Source organism: Pseudorca crassidens, chromosome 9 (assembly GCF_039906515.1).
Source record: "Pseudorca crassidens isolate mPseCra1 chromosome 9, mPseCra1.hap1, whole genome shotgun sequence".
NCBI lineage: Eukaryota > Metazoa > Chordata > Mammalia > Artiodactyla > Delphinidae > Pseudorca > Pseudorca crassidens.
Genome location: NC_090304.1, coordinates 61,487,377 through 61,506,967, shown reverse-complemented (window position 1 = coordinate 61,506,967; position 19,591 = coordinate 61,487,377). Strand labels below are relative to the sequence as shown.

The following is a 19,591-nucleotide window of genomic DNA, read 5'->3' as shown; positions in this document are numbered from 1 at the left end:
CCATGTCCTCAGAGTAGACAGATACTCTTTATAAGGAGGTCTCACCACCTCTTCAGCCTCATGTCCCTGTGCTGTATGTACCCTGTACCAGAATCTTCCTGCAGTCTTTAGCTTGATCATATCCTCAGGTCATGGTACATGTTGTTCCTCCTGTCTGGGAGAGTCTCCCTAAACTTTTCCCACTGACAAGCTCTTTCTCACCATTTAAGTCTCACATAAATTGACACCTCCTCCAGGAAGCCCACCCCATTGCTTTCCACCCCCTCTTTATCTTCCTCCAATGAGATAAATGTGCGCATATTGCTCTCAGCAATCTTTTGTGCAGCAATATCTGTCATTTTATCCCTCTGTCCCTGCCAAGAACACATTACTGTGTGTTCATTAAAGTCATGCTTTTTAATTTTTTTCTTCTTTGTTCCCCAGCACCTTACTTGATACAGTGTAGGCATTCAATAAGTGTTTGGTGAATGAATGAAGGTGAAATAATGAAAACTGCAGAGATGGCAATGGAAGGACATTGGGGCAAAGGAAAAGTGCAAGATTATCTGTAACATGTTTGGTTTTGAGGTGAAGGTAAATAAATACCCCAGTATTCCTAAAGGGAAGGGAACAAAAAGGAAACAAAAAGAGAGGAGATATTAGGAGATGAGAGCTTACTTAGCTTCCTAGGTATTCATCTATGTGGACTGTGATTTCTTGAAATAGATTTTGATTGATTCAGGCATTTAAATAACAAATATTGGGGTTTTGTTGCTTCCAAATACGTGACTCTCAGTACATGTAACACAAAAATTGCAAGGAATGTGTTAGCAGCTTAGAGATATCATACCAAGACTTTTTATACTGAACAAAGAAGAGAAATATTTTAAAACACATTTTATTTGAGCTGTAGGATAAGAAGAGGTGTTCTTCATTTGATAAGAAACTTAATCATAAATGCCTTGCCATGTGATAGACTCTTTATTTTCCATTTTCTTTAGGGTGGAAAGAAAGGAACGTGCCCGATTGAAGACAGTGAAGTTTAATGCAAAACCTGGAGTGATTGATTCAAAAGGGGTAGGTACAAAATAATCGAAACATTAAATTCTCTCGTTTGCCATGGATTTAACTATAATTGACATTTAAGCTGTTGCTAACAAACAGTCATGGATCTACTGGACAGTAGAGCACTGTTATAAATGTATTGCTATGCAGTGATGTAATTTCTGATGAAGTAGATTTATGATAAATAAATTTTGGGAGTAAAGCTGCTAGTGGTCAGCAGAAATGATGGATTATGAAGGTGATGTAATGACTATAGTGAGGAAGAAAAAAATAGTTTCGATGTTATTTCTTTAATTTTTTTCTTTTAAATTAAATATTCTAAAAGGATAGATTCCATAAAAGATACCTGCTCATCATAAAATATGTCTAGTCCTTTACGTATTATAAAGTCAGGATAGTCATGGAAATATACATATGGATCACCTAAGTGAATACATGGATTGTTGTGACAGACATAGAAAAGAAGAAAGTAAACAAATGAAATTTAGAGTTATGCAACCATCACCACAGTCAATTTTAGAACATTTCATCACCCCATAAAGAAATCTGTAGCTGTCACTTCCCTCTCCCTCAACCCCAGCCCCTCCCCACCCAGCCTAGGCAACTACTAATCTACTTTGTCTCTATATATTTGCCCATTCTGGATAGTTCATATAAATGGAATTGTACACTATGTGGTCTTTTGTGACTGTTTTTTTCACTTTACATAATGTTCTCAAAGTGCCTCTGTGTTGTAGCATAAATAAATACTTTTTTTCTTTTCATTGCCAAACAATATTCCATTGTATGGCTATACCTCATCTAATTTATCCACTCATCAGGTGATGGACATTTGCATTGTTTTCACTTTGGGACTGTTATGGATAATGTTGCTGTAAATATTTGTGCACAAATTTTTGTGTAGACATATACTCTTATTTCCATTGGGAATATACCTAGGAGTGGAATTTCTGGGTCATAATGCTAGCTCTATATTTAACATTTTGGGGAACTGCCAGACTGTTTTCCAAGGTGGCTATAACATTCTACATTCCCACCATCAGTGTATGAGGGTTCCAGTTTCTCTACATCCTCACCAACGCTTGTTATTATATGTCTTTCTGCTTATAGTCATCCTGTTTGGTCTGATGTGGTATCTCATTGTGGTTATGATTTTTATTTCCCTAATGACCATTGGTATAGAACATCTTTTCATGTGCTTATTGACCATTTGTATATCTTCCTTGGAGAAATGTCTATTCAGATCCTTTGCCCATTTTTAAAATTGGGCTCCTTTGTTGTTGTTGAGTTGTAGAAGTTCTTTGTATATTCCAGATATTAATCTCTTATCAAATATATACTTTCCAAATATTTTCTCCCATTCTATGAGTTGTCTCTCTTGATAGTGTCATTTGATTCACAAAAGATTTTAATTTTGACAAAGACCAATTTATCTTATTTTTTCTTTTGTTACTTGTGTTTTTGTTATTATATCTAAAAAACCAAGGCCATGAAGGTTTATGCCCGTATTTTCTTCTAAGAATTTTGTAGTTTTAGCTCTTACATTTAGGTGGTTGATCCATTTTGAATTAGTTTTTGTATACGATATGAAGTAGGGTTGCAATTTCATTCTTTTGCACATGAATTGTTTTCTGTTCATTTTTGGATTGTTCACTGCAAGTGTATAGAAATACAGTTATTGTGTATATCAGTCTTTTATCCTGCTACCTTGCTGAATCCACTTATTAATTGTAGTAGCTTTTTGGTAGATTCCTCAGGATTTTCTATCTACAAGATCATGTCGTATGTAAAAAGAGAGAGTTTTACTTCTTTCTTTCCAATCTGGATGACTTTTATTTCTTTATCATAACTGATTGCCTTGTCTAGAACTTCCAGTGTTGGATGGAAGTCGCAAAAACATTCATCCTTGTCTTGTTCCTGACCTTAAAGGGAAAGCATTTAATCTTTCCTATTAACTATGATGTTAGCTGTGGGTTGTAAAGCTTTTTAAATTTAGTATTTTTAAGTCATAGTACTAGTATCTTATTGCTATATCGTAAAATACCTTTCCCCACCTTCTGCCTTCCTGTTTTCTTTCTCTTCATCTCCTTTCCTTTACTTTTCTGTTCTAATAATTTTGGCTGTGAACATCACACTGAACCACAAGTTTAGGTCAATAGATGTCACCATGAAAAACGAGAAGAAAAGCTCACAAGTTTTGAGCCCTAAACCACAACACTGCCCTTTGTATTTTGAAGTAGAAGTGTCACTGGGCAGCCTAGTCATTGACACAATAATTTACTTTCCCCTAAAACATTCAGGTGAAATGGGAATTTATTTAAACATGGTGTCACTCTTAAAAAAAAAAAAAAGTGAGGCTGTATGTCATCATGCATGGAGTCCTTTCAAACAAATACTGCTTCCGTACAAAGGGGTAGGATTTTTCATTGATTCTTGGTGAGAATTTAAGGATAGATTTCCTGTTTGTTTCATATATATAGTTGGATATACATCAGAGAATTTTTCTTGAATACCTACCATGTGCCAGACTCAGGATTAGAACTTGTAAAAGATACAAAGTGTAACATAGGCCCTTCCCCTCAAGAGCTCCTAACATCAGTTAGAGCCCAGATGTCTTTTTGTTAAGGCCAAAACTTGTGTTGTGTTTTTTTTTAAATCATATTGCTAAATACAGTTAGGTATGAGCCAATGAATAGAATGTAAATTCAAGGACTTGAATGACTGTTGAAGGAGAGGCAGTGATCATGTGAAAAGGGAAACCCGGGACTGAAAGTCATGAGAGTCAGGTAGCCTGGGTTCTGGTTTCAGTTCATTACTAAGTCACCACTGCTCTTTGGACCTCATTAGCAAAATAGCAGCTTTGAACTACATCAGGGATGTCAAACAATTTCATCTCCTATGGGAACCGATGAATTGATGGTTTCTAACTAGACTGTTGTGTTGAAAATGACTCTGAGGCCATATGTAACTTCAGCAGGAAAAGTGTTATGATTGATTAGTCATGCCTAGCGCAACATTGGGAATTATTCTCTATTTGAGGTCCCCGGATTCAATGATTTTTTAAGGTGCCTTCCAGCAATAATTCTCCATGAGCCTGTGAATTAAGAAGTAATAAACCAAAGTTTTCTAAGTCCCCATGAGAACAATACATCAATGAGAAGACTCTTGCCCTGAAGTAGAAAGCAAAGGACAATTAAGAGAAAGTGCACTGAAGAAAGGCCAACTCTGTGGAGAGTTGGGAAAGTCAGGAGATGCCACTCACTCTGAGCCTTGGACAAGGACTACAGAAATAAGTCATTGTTACAAAGGCCTCAGTTTCTGGGACCCTGGGGTAAATTCAGCATAATCTGAAGAGGAAAGCTGTTTGGAATGAGAAAGAGAATGGGATATTTTAAGTAACTTTATCATTAGATGGCATTCACAGAGCATTGTGAGATGTTGGGGATTCAGAGTGAAAGCCCTGGTTACTGCCCTGGAGGATCTTAGAATCAATTAGTATGTATAAAGCAGGCTGTGACAAGAGCCTTAGTAGTAGTGTGTACAAGAGCTATGGGGATTCAAATGAATGGATGTGGGAATGACCAGAGAGCACTTCATAGAAGGACTTGGGCTTTAATTAGCCTATCAGTGCTTGAGTTACTTTTCCAGAACTATTCATTAATTTTTAAAAATTGAGTGCTGCGCAACACCAGGTACCGTGCTAGGTGCCTTGTAGGGCAGCAAAGTGATTAAAAAGGCAAAGACTTTTTATACTTTTATAAAAAGTATACTTTTTATACTTTCATACCATGGAGCTCACAAAGAGAAATATAAGCAGGCAAACAATGGTGATACAATATCACTGATGATCCCCATAAATTTAGGGAATTAGTCTCTATTTTAAATATCAGGAGATTGCACCTCAGGAAGATTAACTAATTTACCTAAGATCACACAGCTAGTAGGTACAAAAGTCAGTTTTAAATTCAAATCCTTTTGACAGTAGAACATTTGCCCTTTTCATTCCTTCACACTACCCCTTATTCTGTTGGAGGTCAGAAGAAGAAGAGAGTTACTAATTATGCCTTGGATAAGAGAGAAGACTTCAAAGAGAAGGTGATACTTCAGCAAGATCTTGAAGTTTGAGTAAGAGTTTGCCACACATAAGAAACAGCATGTACATGAAGGTGGAAACCGTAGGCATATTGGAGTAAGGCCAAGCAGGTCAGGGACACCAGATGGAAGGTGTGGATGTGTGGTGGGAGTTGTAGCTAATGGGGCTGACCGGGAAGATCTGGAAGGTTGGGAAGCTTGTATGGAAAGCCTGACTATGAGCTTTGATGCTTCCTGGGTTTGGAGAGTATCTATGAGGAAATCTGAGGCTCTCCATTACAAAGTGCCCATTTGCTACAAATGAAATGCCCAGGCTTTCTGTCCACCTCATGTGCCTTCACAAAGTCTGTGCCTACACATGCAAAGACAAGTGGACAGTTGTGTCAGTAACCCAGATAATTCCAGCCTACCCAGACCCAAGTGCCCATCCGTTTGGATGGATCTCCTTGAGAACTGTCTCAGTGCCCCAGATCTCAATGCACCCAAGCTTTCCTGAGAATGTCAGCTAAATTTCTAATGAATCTCCATTCAAACTAGCTTCTGGTGAAAACTTAATCACCACCTTAATTTCTTTCATTGTTCTTCTACCTTTTTTATCAGTTTTCTAATCAGCCATTCTATTTTATTTATTGAGACATTTAAGAATTTGTATAATCTTCAGAATCAACCTGTTTTCCATTGAAAAATCAGTGGTATTTAGTGATTTATGCTAAATTTTGTTTTATTTTTATTTAAAAGTCCCTATAATTTAAGGGAGGGAAATATATGTCTGAAAGAGTATGAGAGAACAATTACTATTCTTACTAAATGTCAGCAATGTGCAGTGTATAAGGGCTCCCTTTGCATTGTAAATCCTTTCTAAAGTAAGGTAGGCTATAAATAACTAGTCCTATTTAGCCACAGGCTGGTACAAAACAGAAGTGATAGGTGTTACTCAAAGTAGTAGGAGTATGCATTGTAGAAACCTAGACAGCTTACACACTTCTCTTAATCACCACAACAAAACTTGAAGGGAAATCATTTGTTCCCTCTTTATAGATTTAAAGAAACTGAGGCTTGGAGAGGTGAAGAAATCTGAACCCATGTCTGATTGATTCCAAAACCCATAATCTGTTTACTATAGCATGCTCTCTCCCTTGTTAAAACCATGTCGCATTTGTGAATTTTAAGAAAAATGAAGAAATAAATTGAATTGGGTTTAGCTTTGTCAAAAACTAACTTCGGCTTAAACTTAAATTCTAAAAGGGGGTAGCTGGTTTTCTCGATGATGTGCATCTCTCTGTATTGAGAACATTTCTAAAGGGAGCTTGGGGGCCGCACACTTTCTCTGTTGTGGTATGCCAGAGTAAAATGAAGTCTTGGAAAACATGTTTCAGTCATTTAATAAACTTTCATTAGGTGCCAATACAAGGCAGCTTGCTGCGCAATGTGGACCAAGATGAGTAAGTCATGGTCACTGCCCTGAAGGAGCAGGGATACTAGGGGAGAAAATGGGTCTCCACAGGGAGGAAGTGATTCACACTAAATAAGAGGGACAGGAAGCTTGCTCTGAAGTTCAGGCTCCCCTAAACTTGATTCTAGCTTGGAAGCTGGAGGGATTTGAATTGGGGAGCCTTGAAAGATTAGTAAGGCTTGCAAGGAATGGGCAGTGGCGTAGGAATAAGATACTGGACACATAGGAAGTAAAACACGGTTTGCTTTCACTTCAAGCAACAGTTGATGAAGAATGGAAACTCAGAACTGGAAAGTAATACTCAAGTCAGTTCTGGTGCTTTAAATTTTCCAAGAAACTTATACTTAATCCTGTAAACAGTGAAGAATTTTAACAGTTGTGACCAAACCCAACCTAGTGATTTCCTCTGGGCTCCACCCTTAATGTATGTGGATTGCTGCCCAAATGTCACTCCCAGGCAGAGCTCCAAACTTACTCATCTTTGTGCCCCTAGCACTTAGCACAGTGTCTACCGGACACATATTGGCTACTCAGTCCACCCTTTTTAGAGGAAAGGTGAGTGAATGATCAAAAGTAGGTTTCCAAGAGGTCAATCTGGCAACCATGGGAAAGACAGATTGGAGGGGAGAGAGACCGACATTGGGGGATGTGGGATAGCTAAAGCAGTATTGTGGGTACAAGATTCTGAAAATCTGAATTTCAGACAGTGGCAACGGAAAGGAAAATAGGAAGCTGTCGCTAAAGAGATCAGAGAGGACCATCATCCTTGGACATCTGACCTCATATTCTGTTTCCTTTTCTAAAGCCTTGAGCTCCCTTTCAGAGGGCATGTTGACTGGGAGAAGGGGACATGGGGCAGATGCAGGTATTGGTGATAGGATCATGGCAGTCTCCCTGAATCAAACTGGAGCTAGCATTAAGAAGCCTCAGTTCTGTTTCATATACTCTTGGGAATTCCCCTATGGTCATTGGCTCCTACTATGTCATTTACAGATGAAGAAACTGAGAATCATTTTTCTGGAACACACGGAGAGTTAGTAGCAGAGCCTGCCATTGAATCATTTATCAAAAAAGTGACTTGACAGTCAGTGTTTTGTTAGCAAGATAGGAATTATGTTTGCTTCACCAGGGTGAGTTATGAGGATTGCTTTTGTAACAGCTTCAAAGTGACATTTTGAGTTTCAAAGGAAAGGTCATTGCTGCCCTCAAAAAAAGGGAAACCTTCTTAATAGAGCTAGTTTTTGGGTGGCCAGAGCCCAGTGAAGAGCTCAGATGTCCAGAGTGACCTAGAGATTCAGGAAGGATGGGTGAAAGGAGAGCCATACTGCCTCAGTCCACAGCCATCAGGAAGGCAGCATTTCTGCTCAAAGTTCATAAACTCAGGAAAGGCTACCCCTCAGGTTCTTTATTATCACTTTCCTGTTCCAGGCCTTCTACGAGTTTCCCAATTGTTCTTCCTGACTCTAGCCTTTCTGCTCTGATTCTTTCCCCATACTGCATGCAGAGTGGTTTTAACCAGTGTAACATTTTTACATAAAGAGCCAAGACAGGGTTGTGTCCGGGGAATTCTGCAGTGTCACCAGTGCAGCATGGGAAGAGCTGCTAACTCACTATATTTTCTTTTGAAAGTGATAATCACATTTTTCCAAACCTTGAGCTCCCACGTCCACTGAGAGCCATGTGAGCAGCACACAGATAATTCTCTGGTTAAAGAAATGCTAGTGGCTTCTCTGCAGATGGTTCTCAAAGGGGCCTACAGTTGAGTTTCCTTCTCTGATACATGTAAGGAGGGGTCCCTATCTCAACCTTGAAAGCCAGCTGAACTCAACGAACATTTTTTACTGAATAAATACATGTGATTTTACTTACTCCTCATAGGGTATTTGTCAAGTTACTAATGAGGGAACTGCTAGTCTGCGGAATGGAATGGAGAATAAATCATGTTCCTTGTGTGTTTCCATGCATATTTATTTCTTGGGTCACTTCCCTTGTAGGTCCAAAAACTACCATTGTTGAAACAACCAAGTTAATCTGCAGCCTTATATACTAAATTTAGTACAATTAATAACTGACAAAATCTGTCCACTACACACCTACACATTCTTTTTTACAGTATGTTTTAGTTGGTTCAGTTCTTCCACCTTAATAATATTGTTAACACACTTTTTTGTTGTTGTTTTGTACATTTTGACTCGAATGTGTTTGAATAACCTCATCCCCAGGAGGAAAAAAGTACAAAAGTTGTAAATTTTTTAAAATACCTTTGAAATTCAGTGTTATCTTCATTGCCTAATTAGGCTAAAGCTTTCACTTCATGAATGTTAGAAAGAATATGGTAAATTGAAACATAATAGATTCACTTGCTCATAGTGTTTCCTCCCCTCTAATGTTTTCAGCTTTTTAACAGACATTTGTTGAGGCCATACTATGTGCCACATACCAATTTAAGCAATGGGAAGTACACCATGAATAAGACAGGGTTCCAGCCTGTAGGAATCATAAAATGTTCTGTGGAGATAAACATATCAGCAAATGACAAATAGAATCCGCTAAGTGCTGAGTGGGAAGTGAGGCCAAAATACTGTTTGAACTCAGACCTGGAATACTTAAGCCTCTCTTGGAGTTCATAGGCAGGTTCCTAGAAGATACAATGTCCCAAATGAGCCTTGAAGGATCAGTAGAATCTAGTGTGAAAGGCTGGAAAGACCTCTGTATTTTGTAGGCAGAGGGGAGGGCATGTAAAGACAGGAAGCAGCCCAGTGTGTGCAGGGAAGCCAAAGAAGCCTCGTGTTACTTAAATACAAGAGCTTAAGTACAAAGCTGCAAGTGTCAGCCAAGAAGGCAGAGGGGAAGTCAGGACCCAGATCTCGAGGGCAGTGGGGAGGCTTTGGAGGCTTTTAGCAAGATTAGATTAGAACTTTAGCAGATCGCTCTCCTGCTGTGTGGAATAAATTTCCAAAAGGAGGCAACCCTAGAAAGCTGGAGTCCATTTTAACAATGCAGGTGAGACATGGAGTTAGCCTAACCTAGGACGACAGAGTAGCGACAGAGAGGAAAGAAGAGACCAGAAAATATTTAGCCTGAGGCACCTATATCAGCATCAGCTGAGGCTCTTTATTAGAAATGGAGATGCCCAGGCTCAAACCCAGCCCTGTGGAATCAGAATCTCTGGGGATGGAGATAGGAAAGTTGCATTTTAATAAGCTCCCAGGAAAACTCTATAGGCTTGCTAAAATTCGAGATACACAGGTGTAGCAGAAAGGTTTGATATCACACAGAATGACCAGTTTCTATCAGAATTATCATAATATATCTAAGCCTTAATCACCTGATATGTAAAAATGGAAATCATATTAAAAGAGCTAATATATGTAAAGTACCTAGAAATATTAGTCCCCTATCCCCACCCCCACCCCCACCCCCCCACACACACACTGTGCTATGGGCAGAGAGGGAGGGAGAGTTGGCCCTACAGCCTTGCCGTACACCTACTGGCACAGGGGTGTTCCTGACTATGTGCTTGCTGACGTTATGACTAGGCAGGAAGGTAGAGGTGGCAGCAGACTAATCTCAGTCTTCCACTCCTGTCCCTGCTGTTGGCTGCTATCAGGATTGTTTCTGAGTTCTCTACCATGTTGTGTAATTACCTGTGGAAAATTCCAGAACAGACTTGATCAGTGCTTACTACATTGGAGAACTGCTTCCTTCTCTTCAGTATGCCAGTTACTCTGAACATCCATAGACTGCCTTATGTTCTACAGGTTATTTTTATAGGCATTGCTCATTTGCGTCTTATGAAAATTCTTAATACGCCCATTTTATGGATGAGAAAACTGAAGCTTAGAAAGGATGAATAACTTACCCAAGTTCACAGAGCTAATAAGTGACAGAGCTGGGCCCTGCATGATGACGTATTGTGTGAGCAGAGTAGAATAATTGATTCTTTAAGGCATTTTATATATGAACTCATTCTAGATGTTATTAGCATAGCTAATTCTATCTATTTAATTAGTGATGCTAAGGCTAAAGTAATATAAATAGGAGATGTATAATTTGTGGTTATATGAATAACAAGTATAGTTTCATCAGATGAGAACACTGACTTTTTGTTCAATTTTCTTCCCGCTATTAATTCAGGGTGTTAAGTATTATGCAGAAAATTTGGCTCAAACCCATTTCTACTTTGGGAGTTATTCATGAATCAATTCTGACTCACTATAGGGCTTCCTTTAACCTGACTCTTTAAGGTAAAAGAGCCAGAGTCACACCTCAGAGCTTGCATGTTTCACTTTGCAAAAGTTTTTTTTTTTTTTTAATGTATTTATTTGGCTGCTTTGGGTCTTCACTGCTGCACGCGGGCTCTCTCTAGTTAACAGCGAGTGGGGGCTACTCTGTTACGGTGCACGGGCTTCTTATTGCAGTGGCTTCTCTTGTTGCGGAGCATGGGCTCTAGGCGCTTGGGCTTCAGTAGTTATGGCACACAGGCTCAGTAGTTATGGCTCGCGGGCTCTTGAGCGCAGGCTCAGTAGTTGTGGTGCTCAGGCTTATTTGCTCCGTGGCATTTGGGATCTTCCTGGACCAGGGTTCGAACCCATGTCCCGCTTTGGCAGGCGGATTCTTAACTACTGCGCCACCAGGGAAGCCCCTGCAAATTTTTAACTCCTTAAAAGCTCAAACATCAGTACTGAAAGGTAAAGATGCAGAAGCTACTGTCCAGTTGTCTGACTTCCTCACTATAGTAATTATAGGCAGAGTCTCAACAAGCCAAAACAGTATATCTTGCCTCTTTTCAACTGTACACTGTGTCTATATGTGGGTAGAAAGTCTTTTTTTTTTAATGACAGATCATGTAATATCTGAAAAACTTTCAGCAACAGCTTCCAGTATGTTCCTAATACTCATTAAAAAATACCTAATTACTTTGCCCGTTTATTTTAAAAAACAGCCTCTGAAATTAGACTGCCTTGGGTTCTATTCTTAGCTATTTGATCTGGAACTAGTAGCTTCTCTTTCTGAGACTCTGATTTTTCAACTGTAATAAAATCTAGAAAGTAGGTTGCAAGTTCCTTGAAGGCAGGGAATGTGATTTATTTAAGGCCTAAAATAGTTCATGGCACTGAACCAATAATTACTGAATTAAATAATGTGAGAGTAAAGAAGGTGATATATTAGGAGAAAAGGTATATAAATTAGAGTGTACAGTCTACATGTTTTTTGCTGTAGTTTGTGAATGGAGAACTAGACAATTTACTGTTGGCATTAAAGGAAGTTTCTCTTAATCTGAGTGTTATTTCCTTTCATTTCAATTAATAGGTTTTGAGTATCCCTTATGTGCAGGAAACTGCTCTGACCACTGAGTGGGGACATGGATAAGTAAGGCCCCGCCTCTGCCATTCCAGAGCTTACCTTCTAGTACACACACACACACACACACACACACACACACACACACACACACACACACACACACACACACACACACACACCCCAATATAGCATAAGGTGAAAAAGTTTAGTGAGGGATGTACAGAGTCTTAATGGAGATTCAAAGGAGAGAAGAGAAGGCCAGTCTGAGTGAGAGCAATTAAGAAATGATTCCAAGAAGAGGTAGCATTTTAGCTAAGTCTGTGAGGATTGAGTAAGATTTCAACAACTGTAGAATAATTGAAATTTTCACATTTAGAAAATAGTAGAAGCAAAAGTAAAGGAGTAGAGGGTATGTGATAATCAGCAAGTACTATATTTGACTGGAACAAAGAACACACACACACACAGAGGTATTGGGGGAAGTAAGGTTGGAAATGTAGCTTGAGGTCCAGTGATGGAGGTATTGAGTATTCCATTGAAAAGTTCAAGGAGGCTGTTCTTTGGCTCTGGGACAGAGTAGTGACAGGATTTGTTTGTGAATAAAGACATTGACTCTTGTTGCTGGGAGGATGGGTGGTGGGTACCTGGGAGAGACTGGAGTAGTGGGGCACCTTGGGGGAAGGTGCTGGAAGGACTCAGGTCACAGAGGCCTCAGAGATTGAAAGGTCACAAATAGCAATGGTGGTTAGCAGAGAATGTTGAAAATGTTATCCATGAACAAATGGAGGATCCCGAATGAGTTACTAATTGGTAGAGAAAGGGGTAAAGGCAAATCATGCAAAGTAACTGCGCCCACGAGGATGACAATGGAAGGGAGCATGAACTTGATAGAACCCAGACTAGAAATTAAAATTGTACACATGCTTTTAGGCCTAGCCTCAAGCAGATATCTTCCTAACACCCCACCTCAAGATGGTTGCCTTACCTTCCAGTGCAAGTCTCCAGCACTAAATAGTTGCTGTGTGCTATTAAAAATCGGCACAGTTTATGATACCGAAATAACCACTGAATTGAACTGAAAACTAACCAGGGCAGATTCAATAAAACTGTCACTAAAGTACTTTTTTAAAAAAAATGAAACCAATTTTAGACTGATTGCCAGGTTAAAAGCAGAAATGTGTTGTAATGGATCCACTCCAGTGGGATTAAGAAATTCTTCATGGATACTTGTAGTAATAAGTCTTCATATTTACAGAACTCTTTGGTATATTATCCATGTCATAGATGAAGAGGCAGGGACCGAGGATTAAGTGACCTGTCCATAGTCACACAGCCAAGTGCTATCCTTTGGAGGCACATGCAGATCATTCCAGTTATTTAGCAAAAGTTTACAAGGTGTCTTTCATGCCCAGCACTGTGCTAGGGCTTGGGGGAAACAAAGATGCATTAGCCTTTGCTTGCTCTTGGCAAACATTGGATGGTCTGGGAAGGACTAGGATTTCCTTGGAAGTTGGCACTCTTAGTATATAATATTCCTCTGTAAAATGGGCTAGTAAGAGGGGTGCAGTAAACTTGCTTCATTAAGATGTGAGATAAACTAACAAAAAGAGACATAGTATGAAGGATATTTAGTCAAATCAAAATTACACTTTTCAAGAAAAACATCTGTGTGTAGCCCACTTGTTATCTATCTATCATAATGTAATAAGCGCCATGAATCTCCCACCTAACATGAAGGTATGAAACAATGAAAAGCATTTCATGGCCAAGGATTATGATTTATCAGATTGTGTGCACTTGGGGTCCATTTAGAGAAGAGAGGGAAAAATAACTCTTTGCATGAAGCAAGTGCAATTGGTATACATAGGTACCAGTGACAAAGCTCAGGGAAACATCCTTTATTTGTTAGTAGTGATAAGGTGTAATGCAAAGAGTTGCCATTCATTTACAGAGTTCTGGGCAATTTGGGTGACACAACTACCAGGTGAGAGTTTTCCCAGTCTCAGATTTATTGCAGGCACTTGTCAGTCTGAGTTAGAGCCTTCCTCATTTGAAAAGAAGCAAAAAGCTTGCAGAGTGCTATTTGCCTTTCATGTTTTGACAACTTCATGAATATTTGTAAAGATTTTGTTACCACTTGTTGAAACTGGTATTTGGGCATTCTTGATGTGAATGGTTGTTTTTCCTGGAAGGCCCCAAGAAGCTACCGTTTCTCTCTGTAATTGGCTTGTACTCACCTGTCACGAAGAATTAACACCTTAATGAATTTAGAGCACGTGTTCAATGTGAATGACAGAGCTTGTCATTCTTCGTTTATGGAGAAAGCGTTCTGTGAACACCTCCCATGGCTGCAGGCCGTAGTGGAGGTGGTGTGCTGAGACACAAGCCCAGATTACAGTCAGAAAATAAATACATGGATTCATGATTGCTACTCAGTGCTATTTATGATTGCTTTCATTACTTTGTTAAAGGTAAGGAGTTCTTTCCCCCAGCGGACCGCCAAGAGTGGATAGAACTTCTGTGTTTACCCCCTTCTCAGTAATAGGCAGAGTTCACATTTGGTAAATAAAGGATTTGGCTTTGATCAGTAAATGTGATAACTATATAGCTAACATTTACTGAAGGTTATTTATGAGCCAAAAGTTTTGCTAACTAGATTATAAGAATTTTTTTCATTAAATCTTCACAAAAACCCTATGAGGTGAAAACTACATAGTGGCATTTTTTAAAGAAAATAATCCTTTTTGTCCCTGTTAGACCTGCGCGGTCTCCTAGGAGTTTGGACTCGCCCAGGAAACAACAAGAGTCGGAAGTCGATGCAAAACGCAAGAGGTTTATTGAAGGCCGGTGCACCGGGGTTCCTTGGTCCTCACGCAGGAGGTCGAAGAAGGAACCCTTTTGGGCGCGAATATGTCAGTTTTATAGGTTCCCACTTCCCCGTATGTAAATTATAGATTTGGTTGTGTTCTCCTGCTGATTGGTCCCGGCTTAGGCTCGGACCAGAGAGGGAACTTGTCCCCAGCTGCCTGATTGGTCTTTGACAGACACCTTTTTTACATTTTGTTATCTCCCTCCTTCTCCCCAGCTGTCTGATTGGTCTTTGACAGACACCTTTTTTACATTTTGTTATCTCCCCTCCTTCTCGGAAGGGGGCCGGACATCCTGGAAATTCACCCATTGTCTAAGAAGCCCCTATTGTCTGGAGAGTTCTTAATCATTAGCTGGAACAATGTCCCTCGAGTCCCACATCCCTGCCCAACCCCAAAGTGTGGACTAAATCCTCCATGATGATGTTCCCTAAATATATAAGCATAAAATTAAGTGCAGATTTCTTACACTTATAGCTCTTATCATCTATAAAGTTAAAATAAAATTACAAATTAAATGCCATATATATTTAGCATTTATTTATATATTATAGCAACAAAATTCAAAATCACAACATAAATGTGATTGATGTTGTTTTAGTACTACTAAATCTTCACCTACAATGTAAACATGGTAGTGGCTGCCGTGTGGAAGTTTCTTTTGAGTTGTACCTGCTACGTGTTAGGTGAAGACTCAATTCTCTCACTGCTACATTCACCGAAAAACCACTGTGGAGGTCCCAGGCTGGCTGTCACTCCTCCCCGTTTACCCAGCCCCTAGCTCTGACCCCATGGGAGTTGTTGAATGAATTATTATGGACCTCATTTATCATAATACAGACGCCTTCCGTGGCTGAATCCAAACTTGACAGTTTTACTTGCCTGCCTTTCTGCAGAACTCAGCTGTACTCCCTTGGCACTGTCTGCACGTATGTGTCCGGGGCAGCACCTCTGCCCAGCCCCCTTCCAAGCTGAGCTATGCTATTTTTAATCTACTGTGGGCTGAGAAACCCAAGGAATATGCTTTTTTTTTTTTTCTTTCATTTAATAGAAGTAGGCTCTTCTCTGTGATGAAAGTGCATAAGACTTCGTTGGGTAGATTTTGTGACTTCTCTGTCAGCCGCAAAATTCTCCTCCTGCAGAATTTATAATCCAGGTACTTGAAGTGGTTGATTAAATGACAAAACAATGGTTTCTTGACTCTATTTGTGATTTCTGCAGAAAAATGTGTACTGTGCATTTAGTGCTCAATTATTCCTTCAATAGAAGTAAACGTTCAATAGTATCATGTGTAACAGAGAGGTGCACAGTGCAGGTGAACTGTCTCTTTGTCTTTCCTGCCACTTCTCTGAGTTCCATCCTCCATGGAGTAGAGTAAATCCTCTACTCCATCCACAAAGCTTCTTACCATTCCTTAGTCCCACAGAACTGGGGAAGGGTGAAGGGGAGAAGAGGTGGCCTTGCGTCCCCTGTTGCGGCCTTTCATCTGCGCAAACCGACTTTTGCTACTTCCCCACTGGACAATCTCCTACTCATTAAAACCCCTAAAACAGTGCCCCAGAGCCTTCTCCAGCCTCCCCAGTGGCCTTGCTCCCTCCATCAGCTTGTTGCCCCCACAGCTTTTTGTAAGTAACTCCATCATAACGATTATAACAGTGTAGTAATGATTTGCTTAAACTGTGAGCTCCTCGTTTTGTGTTCCCAATGTTTATTATAGCCACATTATTGCCGAGGGGACACACATGGTGGGTGAAACATCCCACATAACATTGAGCAAGAGCCAGCCTGAGAGTGTGAGCTTTTGCAATTCCTTTTCCCAGAGCGGGGTGCCATTTTCTAATTTGCCCCCAGGCACTTTTTGCCATTGGAGCCCTGGATATAAAGTTTGGCAAAAACAATAAATGCTTATGGCATAAAAATAATTACGATTTATTGAGCACTTACCATGGCTAAGCTCATACCTGCCTGGTTGCATTTACCACTGCAATAGCCTGTGATGGAGGCATTAGTTATGCCACTCCTTTGGAATCTTCAAGTAATGGATATTGCTGTCAAATGTAGTATCTTTTACTAGAGTGTGCAGTCTTCAGCCCCTGAAATGAGGATTGAGAATGGGGGAAAAGTAATAATGTTGTTTATTAGAGGCTAGCTATTTCCTAGGCACTGTGCTAAGTGATGCAATTATATTTTCTCACAAGTGAAACACAATTGTTACACGAACAGTATGTCCAGACAAGGTGCAAAGATGCCTCCCCTCGAACCAGGTTAGTGGCAGGACGGAAGGAGAAAAAAAATGACAGAAATGCACAAGGAAGGGATTAAGGATGATGGCAAAGTTTCTGGTGGATACTTGGGGAAAAAATTCCTCCCCATGCTCAAGAAACATTCTCTTTGGCTTTAAAGTGACAATCAGTTATAGTGACAGACTCACTCAGTGATCCCTGGTGTCTAACACAGAAATAACAATAAACTTGCTGGGATGTGACATGAACATGAATAGGAAAGGGATGTGTGTATGTGTAAGAGAGAGAGAAAAAGAGAGAAAAGGATGGAGGGAGGGAGGGAGAGGGAGAGAGAGAAAGAGATTGTTCTTAAAAGGAAGTGCTGGGGGTTTTGAAGGTGTTTTTATTCCCTTGAGGTGTGTATATATGTTTTCATGGTTTTTATCTCTGCACTCTAAAATCTTAGAGGATTTCAAATCTTAGTCAAGTGAAAAATCTGTACTTTTATCAGCTGCCGTTCAAAGTTTAGCAAGCAATGTTCGATTTTTCTCTCCCCAAAGAATGAACCATTGAGAAACCCTTAAGCCACTCACATCCTCTCACATTAGAACTACAGTCTGCTCTCTTGACGAGCTCTGCTTGTCTTAGAAAACACAGTCTGCTAGCATATAGCATATGAAATGCACCTTAAAGGAAATATGTAGATGGAAGGCACAGTGTGGGCTAGACAGAAATGCCCAAGATACAGACCACCTCTCCACTCTCCTGCCACAAGACTGAACTCCCAGTGAGAGTCCTAATCCCTGTGGCTCATCCTGCTAAAATGAGGCTACAGGCTTAGGGCCCAGCAGTCTCAGCTATAATGGACTTGCCTTCATTTGTAAGGTGTACCCCTTCTTCCATTCAAGCATGAAGTAAGAATTGTTCAATCAGGCACAACCTTACAAAAAATACTATTTATTATTTGTACTTATTGGTTTGCCTGCAGTTACTCCTGAGACATGAATGCTGCAAGTGACCTTGTGCTCTGGGTCTGGAGGTGACATCAGATTGTGGGAGACAAAGAGCAAACCATCAGTTCCTGAAACTCAGTCATCATCCAAGAGAATGAAGCTGAGTACCTCTCCTAGTTGAAGGAGGGAAGAAAAGGAGGGAACAGGCAAGGGGAGGAAGAGGAAAAATCCTCATTGCATAAAGGACCTTCGAGGTCATCTCATTTATCTCCCTGATTGACAGAAGAGGAAGGTGCTCAGGGAGGGAAAGTGACTTTCCTAAGCTCATATGGACAGGAGGGGCCGAGGCCAGGAGTCTCTCCTTGGAGTTTCCATAGTGAGTATAGCCTGAATATTTGCCTGTTGTCTGCCACTAGACAGTAAGCCCCACAAGCAGAGCCTCATATGTTACCATTGGTGATAATGATGACGGTGATGGTGGGGAGTAGGGATGGTACAGATGAGGAAAATAAATCTTAGAAAGGTTCAATAACTTGCCCCAAGGCCACACAGCTAGTGAGTTGGATCAAACATATTAGCAAAGAAGACTCTTGAAAAGAAAATGTGTCTAGCAGAGAAGTGGTGTGCCTGGGCCCATCTGATGCCAGGACTGGGCTCTTCTTTTTTTTTTTTTTTTTTAACATATTTATTAGATTATAATTGCTTTACAATGTTGTGTTAGTTTCTGCTGTATAACAAAGTGAATCAGCTATATGTATACATATATCCCCTTATCCCCTCCCTCTTGCATCTCCCTCGCACCCTCCCTATCCCACCCCTCTAGGTGGTCACAAAGCACCAAGCTGATCTCCCTGTGCTATGCGGCTGCTTCCCACTAGCTATTTTACATTTGATAGAGTATATATATCAATGCCACTCTCTCACTTTGTCCCAGCTTACCCTTCCCCCTCTCCGTTTCCTCAAGTCCATTCTCTACGTCTGTATCTTTATTCCTGTCCTACCCCTAGGTTCATCAAAACCTTTTTTTTTTTTTTTAGATTCCATATATATATGTGTTAGCATACAGTATTTGTTTTTCTCTTTCTGACTTACTTCACTGTGTATGACGGACTCTAGGTCCATCCACGTCACTACAAATAACTCAATTTCGTTTCTTTTTATGGCTGAGTAATATTCCATTGTATATGTGTGCCACATCTTCTTTATCCATTCATCTGTTGATGGACACTTAGGTTGCTTCCATGTCCTGGCTATTGTAAATAGTGCTGCAATAAACATTGTGGTACATGACTCTTTTTGAATTATGGTTTTCTCAGGGTATATGCCCAGTAGTGGGATTGCTGGGTCATATGGTAGTTCTATTTTTAGTGTTTTAAGGAACCTCCATTCTGTTCTTCATAGTGGCTGTATCAATTTACATTCCCACCAGCAGTGCAAGAGGGTTCCCTTTTCTCCACACCCTCTCCAGCATTTATTGTTTGTAGATTTTTTGATGATGGCCATTCTGACTGGTGTGAGATGATATCTCATTGTAGTTTTGATTTGCATTTCTCTAATGATTAATGATGTTGAGCACCCTTTCATGTGTTTGTTGGCAGTCTGTATATCTTCTTTGGAGAAATGTCTGTTTAGGTCTTCTGCCCATTTTTGGAT

At 40.0% G+C, this 19,591-nt stretch overlaps 1 protein-coding gene across 28 annotated transcripts in view; it reads left to right on the top strand.

Annotated features, from left to right (window-relative positions):
- DLG2 (discs large MAGUK scaffold protein 2) overlaps positions 1-19,591 on the top strand; it is a 2,011,757-nt gene that overhangs the window by 1,944,858 nt on the left and 47,308 nt on the right. For all 28 annotated transcript variants that reach the window (XM_067750569.1, XM_067750576.1, XM_067750568.1 and 25 more), the window contains one exon: positions 981-1,056. In XM_067750569.1, coding sequence (XP_067606670.1) covers positions 981-1,056 — 76 coding nt within the window. The remainder of the gene's footprint in view (positions 1-980; positions 1,057-19,591) is intronic.